The sequence below is a fragment of the Agrilus planipennis genome, unplaced genomic scaffold, assembly GCF_000699045.2.
Source record: "Agrilus planipennis isolate EAB-ADULT unplaced genomic scaffold, Apla_2.0 scaffold87, whole genome shotgun sequence".
Lineage (NCBI taxonomy): Eukaryota > Metazoa > Arthropoda > Insecta > Coleoptera > Buprestidae > Agrilus > Agrilus planipennis.
In genome coordinates this window covers 706,974-716,496 of record NW_020439134.1, presented here as the reverse complement: position 1 = coordinate 716,496, position 9,523 = coordinate 706,974, and the positions used below count along the sequence as shown (strand labels likewise).

Sequence of the window (9,523 nt, the reverse complement as noted above, 5' to 3'; positions counted from 1 at the left end):
TGAAATTAGGACTAAGTAATTCTAAAGCGTCTTCAACGTCCATTGGTGCCCAGAGTTCTAGCATTGATAATGCCTGGCGAACTTCGTTGTTTTGCGTCCAATTCACGCATTTCAAAAACTTTGTTAAAGCCTTCTTCTGATTACTGAGATAAAACCGAAACTTCCACACATTATCCTGTTCTTCATTCGTTAATAATTTGGTTGCAGGATAAGAAACTATACTGTTTAACATATCCCTAACAGTGGCATTAGGTTTAGCGTCTTTATCAGACAAACCACTCCTTAGAGACCTTGCCAACTTGTGGTGCTTACTTTCTACTAAATTTTCCTACAAAACACTTCTTAAATATAAATAATTTGCTTATTTATTTAAAAATAATAACCTTAAGTATTTCATGATCAGGAACTGTAACTACATCAGCTTGTGTTCTAAACTGATAAACTTCTTCGACGTCCTGATCAAAATAAACTACTTGGTGGGGTATACTATCGATTATTATCGTCGGAAATTCTATCATTAAATACAAATAATTTGAACAACGCTTTTCTTTTTCATTGATCATTTCCAATTCTCGAAATGTAAGCCTGTCCAACCAATCAACCTAGAAAATTATAAATATACACCCTGAGCATAAAACTCTTTCACTTCATATACTTTTGTTATATGGCCATTACGATGTTTCTTAGCCAGTTTTGCTAATCGTTGCATTTGATCATGACCATCACCTTTTACTTTTCCAGGGGTTGAACTGGGAAAATTACCATCTGCTTCTTTGTTGGGCCAAACTCTTAAATCCAACATTCCCTATAATTTTAACAAGAATTAATAAAATCAACTTAGCAGTCATTACATTTACAATGTAGAAAAACAAACCTTATAATAACGTATGAGGTATGAACAAAATACCACATAACAATTATACATAAAATTCACAGAATTTATGTTTTTCAAAAGTAAAAGTTTTCCTCACTCTAATTAGATGGTAACAAAAATAAATTAAAATAAAAATAAAATATAAAAAATATCTAAATGTTTATCATAATAACCATTTATCAACAATAATTATGTAGCTGAAAAGATGCAAACAATGAATGAAAATAAAATTGCTTTGTTTTTAAAGTAACTAAAAGTAACTAGTTGAAGGTTTATAATAAGATTATTTGAAGAAAGGAAATATAAATGCATATGCTTAATACCTATTATGAAGCATACTGAAATGCTAGAAATAAAAAATATACAGCAAAGTATATAAGAAATGTTTACTAAAAAATACAAATAAACAAATATGCATAAAAAAGCAATACCAAAGGGTAACGCTATTGTTTAGTTTTGAGGAGCACCCATACTAAAAGTATATGATTGTATTTTAGTTCAACATCCAAAAAATTTGGGAACCATTACTGTATATAATCAAAATAATTTACATATGTTACTATTAAAAAGAATATGGTATAATTTTTTACATTGTTGTTTTGTTATGGTATCAGTTGGGTTATCTGCACTGTCTTAATAAATAAAAATAAGTACACCTGACAGATACATACCTGTCTAAAAAGGCCATATTTACTAAAAAGTGATACTGTTGTTCCTCCTACAGGAGACAACTTATTAGGTCCTACACAATCATAAATTGTTAATGCTAACTGAGAATTTCTGGGTAAATCACTAAATTGCACAGGTAATGTAATCCATTCATTCCAACTGCAACAAAAATAAATTTAAAATTGGATTGTTGCTAACATTTTCATATTTACTTCCAGCGTGATGTAAACGTTTTGTAAGAAGTTGAGACTGGTAATGCCAAGGGCTCTTTCTTGTCATAAACAACTGCCATCACCATAAGATCTGCACATCCTTCCTGATTTAGTCCTGAATATTTTAGTAACGGATCGGTTAAAAGCTTATCGTATTCAGGTTTTTGAGTAGTTCCCTCAAGAGTTCCTCTAAAACAGTAATATTGCAGGGTTAAGCTCGTTATTTTAATTCTTGACAAATGTAAATATACATTTTAATAACCAACTTTTCTGTCAAGGATGAACTTAACACATAATGAAACCTATCCACTAATTCTTCCATTTTTCTGATAAAAAAATGTACACATATAAAATTACATTTGTTGATTCCTTCAAAAATATAAAATTTATCTTTATTAATGAAATTATTATAAACGTAAATATAACCCAACTACCTAAAAGAATGGCACACTTATCTATGGGCACGCCAATAATCATAGACAACTAATAATCCTAATCATAGATAAGATCCTAATAATGATCATCATGATCGATTCATAGATATATAGTAGGTTTCTTACAACCAGTAATCGAACTAATTGTAAGTGATATTAATACATATTTAAAAAGTAAAAAATGTTTTATTTCAAAATGAAAATTGAAAAAAGATTTTAGTTATTGTCAGTCTAATAAAATTGATTTAAAAAATAAAAATAAAACCTTCGACGCCATCGAACACTTTATTCAGCAAAGACAAAAGTAAATGGATTGTTAAAACTGCTTAAATGCTATTTTTACTCTACAATATTCTCAAGAAGTGTTGTTTCTTTATACGTATGATTTCACCATTACCTATTAGAATTAATTACATCTGAAATATGTGGAACTCCTATTAAAACCATTACGTATTTCTTGGTTAGTTAGTACGGAAGTAATTTTACGAAAATTTTTATTGAAATATAACAAATGTAATAATTATGTTGTGATGTTTAATTGAAAAATAAAGCAAGGGCTAAATGTCCTGGTCATAGATTAGAAATATATAATATTTTCGTAGATGTTTGGCTTCTTACCATTGCATGATCCAACGCATGCGCAATTTACACAAGATCAGGGTACTTTTTAACGTCGTCTGGTTGGCTGCATTTGGCCAATACATTTGGCTAATCTGTCTGTCGAGAAAACCCTAGGGACAGTAAGATTGTAGTAGATTGTGAATTGTAGCGTAGTGGATGTGTTTTTTTTACCAAAATTTGGGAATTTTTTTTGACAAATGTGTGAAGTATATTGTGGATAATTAAAAGCCACATTTAATGCAGTTTCCTTTGAATGTGACAAATGCAGCGATCGTTAATAATGCTTGGATAGCAAAAGTTTATAATCTCGTCCCAGTCTTAAAAATAAACATTTCTTTTGTAGAAGTTCTGTTTTTAATTTTATTAGAAAAAGATGACTGAATACAAACTAGTTGTTGTGGGCGCTGGTGGTGTCGGGAAATCGGCACTAACAATCCAGCTTATACAAAATCATTTCGTTGACGAATATGATCCCACAATTGAAGACTCATACCGTAAACAAGTTGTAATAGATGGAGAGACTTGCTTATTAGATATCTTAGATACAGCAGGCCAAGAAGAATACAGTGCTATGAGGGACCAGTATATGCGAACAGGAGAAGGTTTTCTCTTAGTTTTTGCTGTTAACTCTGCCAAAAGCTTTGAAGATATTGGTACATACAGGGAGCAAATAAAGAGAGTTAAGGATGCAGAAGAAGTGCCAATGGTTCTTGTTGGAAATAAATGTGACTTGTCTGCCTGGGCTGTAGATATGGCTCAAGCTCGTGAGGTAAGGTTCTTTTTTAATATCTTATATGGATATGTTATTGTGTAATCCATTATTTCTAAAAATGATTGTAATCTTTAGATATATAAAAAGTTTAAAAGTAAAAAAATTCTTCTAAACAATAAATAAATGCACTTACCCTAAATCTATACTGTTTTTTTTTTTATTTTGTAAAAGTAAATTAATTTATTAACTTACAAAATGCTGATAAAAGAATCCATTTAATCACCTCATTAAGCAAGCAATATTAAGAATTTTATTGTATCAATTACATACATTTATACAGAGCCACTTTAATTTATTTGTAAGATAATTATAGAAAAGTAAAAATAAAATTGACTTTAAAGGTTGCCAAACAGTATGGCATTCCATTTGTGGAAACTTCAGCTAAAACAAGGATGGGAGTTGATGATGCCTTTTACACATTAGTGAGGGAGATTCGCAAAGATAAAGCAAGCAGGGGCAAGCACAAGTCTCCGAAAATGGGCATACACGGTCGTGTGCCTTTTAAGTTTCGCTGTACCATTCTCTAAGCTCAGCTCATGACCACATGCAGCCAAGAAGCATTGTTGAAGTGTGATAGTGTAATTTGCATGTTTCACTTTAAACTTTACACTTACTGTTCATTGGAATTATAATTTTTTATTAGCAGGCTTGTTAAGGTGGTGCCCTTTTATGAACAAATTTGAATAGTGAGACATTACAATAGCTGTAAAAATTCCAATTCTTTCTTTATTTCCTTATAAATACATGTAACAGCAATGAAAATTTTGAACTAAAAGTCATAATTTAGTTGTAATTAAAAATGAATATTGTAGTTATTGTACCATAATTTGGGGTAGTATTGAAATAGGGATGTTATTTAATAGAAACAATTGGATACATTTGTTTTGGCATATCAATTGGAATATCAAAAATGAAAGTAGTATTGTAAGGAAGGAATGTGTACAAAATCCAACAAGTTAGTTATTTTTATTAGTCCTTTAGTCTTATATGCCTTAAAATTAACTCTTGATATGTATTCAGTGGTTGAAAACTGTAGCTTTTTTACGCACATACGGTGTATAGCTATTTTGGAACAGATATTAAAAATCGATATTATTAAAAATAAGATTAAGATTTAATTGCACAAATTGAATTTTAATTAGAATAAAAGTACGATATGGGGTTTTCCCAAGAAATCAAAGGACTAAGGTATGAAAATGGCGTCCATAACAGTAAGTGTTTTTATTGCTCTATACTTATTTTAATTTTATTCGTAGCATTTAAGATCATACCAATTTTTTTTGTATTTTCCCATTATTATTAATATATGTACATCATATTGAACGAAACAAAGTACCAATTTTTTTTTATTTAGATTATAGATGTAAGAAGAACATATTTCAGAATCTGAGTGGTACTTTCATTCGTTCAATAGTACAATCGAACTTCTGCAACTCGAACTTTTATAACTCGAAATCTTCCCTAACTCGAATATTTTTTTGACATAAATACAGTTTTACTTTTATTCTAAACTCTTTAACTCGAATTTTTTTAACTGAAAAATCTGTAATTCGAGGGCGAACTTTACATTTATGAATTGTTTAATTTGGAACAATCACAAGCGTAAATAACTAAAGTAGGATTGCATGTTTTAATTTTGAATAGTCAGTGGCTGATTTCTATTTTTCAGTTTACAGTGTGATTAAAAAGTTAACGGTGTGTTTACAACATGCCTTCGAAACGAAAATTAAAATGTTTGGCAATAAAATACAAGTTTCCTTAAACTCGAATTTTCTCTAACTCGAACATAAGTGGTTGCATTAAGGAGGTTCGAGTGAGAGATGTTTGACTGTATAGCGACAATAACGGGAAAATACAAAAAATGCATAAATTATTGTGTTTAACTACTGGAATGAATTATTGGATTAGTATAAGCAACAACAAAAAAAAAATTAGGTAAAGTACTATGTCACTGTTGTTGGAGCTGTTTTCATACTCCTATCGGTCCTAGTCCTTTAAAATGATTATGTAATACAGGGTGTTTGCCAATTGGAGTTTTCTAAATTGAACAGTGAGACCAAACGAATTTAATGAAATTAATATAAACTTGGAACATTTTTCTATAAATTGAGTATTTCACTAAAATATCAACGATAAAAGACGATTACTGAGCATTTAATTTAATTAAAAAACAGAAGAGAAAAAATTAGCTTAAAAGAGTCCATCCAAGAAGGCGTATATTCTTTTTCGTTTGGAATCATAGGTGTAGTAAACTAACGTTCTGCGTTTTCAAATTATTCTGTAAAATACTTTAATATTGAAAATAAGCTATATATGCTTTTCAAGATGTCCGTAACTTTTTATGCTTTAATTTAACAATCATAGTATTAAAGTGGTTATGCAAAAAAGTCGGTAATTCGAGATATTTAGTAAGAAAATCACCGAACGTTTATTTCTACAATTTATAAAATTGGAATAGTTACGTTTTTATTACTTATGATTAGTTACTTTAAGATTAAGTGCAACGAAAAGAAATTTAATGCAGTGTTGTATCCTACTTAATAAACCATATACAGGGCGAGTCTTTTATCTTGAGGTAATAAAATATCTTGTTAGATTCTCATTATTTCAAAAAGTTTTAGAGTTGGTGACCTTGATTTTAACTTTAATCCTTAAACTTCGAAGAGGTCATGTACAGGTCAAACTTTTTTTTTAATGGGAACGCCTACTTTGTACCACAGCAATGGAAATAACGAAAAATTTTGCAATCGGAAATACTTTTGCAGTTAATTTGCTCTTAATCTTTTTTTATTTATGAGAAACTACGAATAATCAAATATCCGAAATATCTCGAATTAATCTCATTACTTCAAAAAAAGTTGTATCGTTTTTCAAAGGGGCAATCGACAATTGACCTTAATTGATTTGATTGAACTCGAGCATAGTTTTTAGTGGGAATGCCTTTTTTTGGCCCTAACAATGGAAAAAGCGGGAAAATTTAAAGTCAAGAATATTCTTGAGTTGATTTGCCCTTAATTTTCCTACAGATATTTATAGAACAATCAATAACGGTATTTCCGATTACAAAATTTCCCCTTTTTCCACTGCCGGGGTTAAAAATATGCATTCCCATTAAAAAATGATTTGACACTCAAATGACATTGAAGGGGAAGGTTGAAATTGGATATTAGATATTCTTAATGCATATCTCATAAATGTGGACTGAAAAATTAATAGTAAATCAACTTCAAGTTTGTGCTCTTCCCACTGCTGGGATCAAAGATATGCAGCTGGTCTCCTATTGACTCACCCTGTATACTTTAAATAATTCTATTTTCACAAGGAACTAAGTCATTTTGTTTTATAAAAATGTATTGAAAAAATTATGTTCATTTATCGACTCTATTTACGTAGCACTTCTTTGAACTGAACGACAGCTGTTTTATAGTTTAAGAAAGGCTAATAATAATTCAAATAAACATAAAATTCATCTACAGTGCCTTCTATGCATAAAACTAGACAAACTTGTCAAAATTTTGTCTTTTTTAATTCCAGATTGCATTGCTTTATTAAAATTAATTTATTTTAATTCATACTTTATACTTTTTTAATAGCAATATATCTATATCTGAAAATTGCTACGTAAATAGTGATATACCTATAACATTCATGATTAGATATGAAACGCTTCTAAATTTCTTGTATATTACATATTATCTACAATATACAATAAGATTTTTACTAATATAGTCGTAATTTTTTGCCTTTTTGAATATACTGAATAACGTGTAACTACCTTAGTTATAGACTATCGTCTTAATACTAAATATATATAAAATTCAACTTTCTCGTGTCTACATCTCTTAATTTACCCTCCAATGATTAAAAATCAAGAAGCAAAAAACAACTTTGCGTATGTTGTAAATAAAAAAGACAAAAATGAAACAGAAACCATTTCAATGATTAGGTAGTAAAAGCTTTTAAACCCCACAAACAACCAATATCTAAACTCTCCCTGTGTAGTCATCCTCAACTTTAATTTGTCAAACGGTACCCCTAAAATCTGTTTATAGAAACGAAACCACCATGCGGTAAGGAATTCAGCAATGGTTGTTTTAGGGTTTTAAAAGCTTACTGCCTGATTACTATATCTTATATTATATATTATATTATCTCTCCATCTTTTTCACTTCCTGCGCTATAGCTTAGTCAAGAAATTGTGGAACACCCGTATATATTCAAATATTTATTTTGTAGTTACATTTTTGAATGGACAAATATGTATGTATTAAAAGAAAAAAAATTCTTAAGGTGTTTCATATAATATGTATAAAAAGAAACAGGAACCACAATGAATTCCAAGAAATTGCGTCCCTTAAAGAAACCTATTCCTAGCCCATTTTAATGTTTCCTACTATTATCAAACCCCGAAACTGTTTTTTATTAATTTGATAGTTATCTTTTCACTACTTCAAAATAAGAAAGCATGCGTTAGAAAAAGTCCCCACTTCAAAATTTCAACTACACATACAAAACAATTTATAAAAAATTATACGTTTAAAATATACCTGATAAGTACCTAATATCAATAATTATATCGCATCAAATACTAAAAGGTTCTAGCATCTTCCAGAATTATACAATCCATTAAATTTAGTTCAGTAAATCAAATTTTTGCATAGTAAATTGTAGGTTCTGTGGAAACGCCCAAAATTTTATCTCAGATGAGCTAGGTAACCTCATAATGAGAAAAAAAATTGATGTAGCATTAAAAAAGTTAATAAATAATAAGGAGCCAGGTATAGATGGGATACAAGCGAAAATCTTAGATGCAGAACAAGAAGTTAGAAATTTGTATTTCTAAGCTAGTAGCCATACCTAAGAAGAGGGGTGCAGACATGTGCAAGACATTTACAACAATTAGCTTAGTTTCCCATGCGTCAAAAATATTAATTAGAATCGTACAGAGAAGGATGGAAAAAACGCGGAAATCTCATTAGGGAAGGCCAATTTGGGTTTAAAAGAAATAGAGCAACGCGGGAAGCCGTTCTAGCTTTACGGGTAACATTAAAGAAAACGATAGAAAAAGAAATGAGCGCGTTCATAACATTCGTAGATTTAGAAAAAAGCTGTTGATAATGTTAAATGGGACAAGATGATAAATTTGTGGTAATTAGGGGTGAGTATTCCTTTTAATTTTTAATTAATATTTACCCACAGTCTCCTCTTTCTACTTTGGGATGTTCTAGTTTTAGGGAAATGCGAAAATTAGCTCAGTATAGGAAAAAGTGGAAGTGGGTGTCCAAACAGTCTTACTTTGTTTGTTCTTAAGACTTATGATGATGATGAGTTCTAACCGAGATGACACCTTGGATAATGGACGTCAAACGCGTATAAGACTTCCAAACGGTTTATGTGGAATTTTGAGTTACTTAAGTTGGCAGCATATGGGAAACTTTCATTACTAATCTTACGAAAAAAAGTTACTTTCATAAAAAGTCCTGCATGGTCTAAAATATATAATGGCATGATCAGGCTTAATAATTTGTCAGTCAAGTACAAATTTTATCGTAAAACATGAAATTGTGTAACAGTAAAGTACCTTTATTTTTGAAAATAGCAAAAACTTCATGAAGAAAATTTCTTGAGCATTAAAAAGTAGTTACAAATATGCAACCATCAATATACCAATTGCTGAAATTACGATTTTGTATATTTTTTTAGTCATGCCCCATATGAGTGAATGCTTAAGTGTACATTAACAATAATACAATTCGGATCAAAGTTGCCGTGTGAATACCATGTTTGTCTGTTTTTCACTGAATGTCAAATATTAGTTTTAAAATTAAAAAAAAGTAAAACTGAGTTTAGTAGAAAAAATCGAAGTAATTTTAAATGTAATGTGCATTACCTTTTACATTTAAAATTTCTAAACTCAAAACCGCCAGCATTTTTGCGTTTT

At 29.8% G+C, this 9,523-nt stretch overlaps 2 protein-coding genes across 2 annotated transcripts in view; one reads left to right on the top strand and one right to left on the bottom strand.

The window, feature by feature from the left end:
• Positions 1–2,158, bottom strand: part of LOC108737618 (phosphatidylinositol 3-kinase catalytic subunit type 3) — a 4,913-nt gene extending 2,755 nt beyond the window's left edge. The window contains exons 1-6 of the mRNA XM_025977790.1: positions 2,007–2,158; positions 1,756–1,944; positions 1,546–1,702; positions 656–805; positions 384–602; positions 5–328 (exon numbers count right to left, since the gene is read on the bottom strand). Of these exons, the coding sequence (XP_025833575.1) occupies positions 5–328; positions 384–602; positions 656–805; positions 1,546–1,702; positions 1,756–1,944; positions 2,007–2,077 (1,110 nt within the window). The 5' untranslated portion in view covers positions 2,078–2,158. The remainder of the gene's footprint in view (positions 1–4; positions 329–383; positions 603–655; positions 806–1,545; positions 1,703–1,755; positions 1,945–2,006) is intronic.
• Positions 2,159–3,183: 1,025 nt separating this feature from the next.
• Positions 3,184–7,408, top strand: LOC108737639 (ras-like protein 1). Its single transcript, XM_018470600.1, has 2 exons — positions 3,184–3,579; positions 3,924–7,408. The coding sequence occupies exons 1-2, from the start codon at positions 3,184–3,186 to the stop codon at positions 4,107–4,109; spliced, it is 582 nt and encodes a 193-aa protein (XP_018326102.1). The 3' UTR covers positions 4,110–7,408.
• The last annotated feature ends 2,115 nt before the right edge of the window (positions 7,409–9,523 follow it).

Bases quoted from the DNA above. Each gene is read 5' to 3' on its own strand.
- LOC108737639 (XM_018470600.1), top strand. From the start codon at position 3,184: ATGACTGAATACAAACTAGTTGTTGTGGGCGCTGGTGGTGTCGGGAAA. The intron at 3,580-3,923 runs GTAAGGTTCTTT...TTGACTTTAAAG, and splicing joins ATATGGCTCAAGCTCGTGAG to GTTGCCAAACAGTATGGCAT.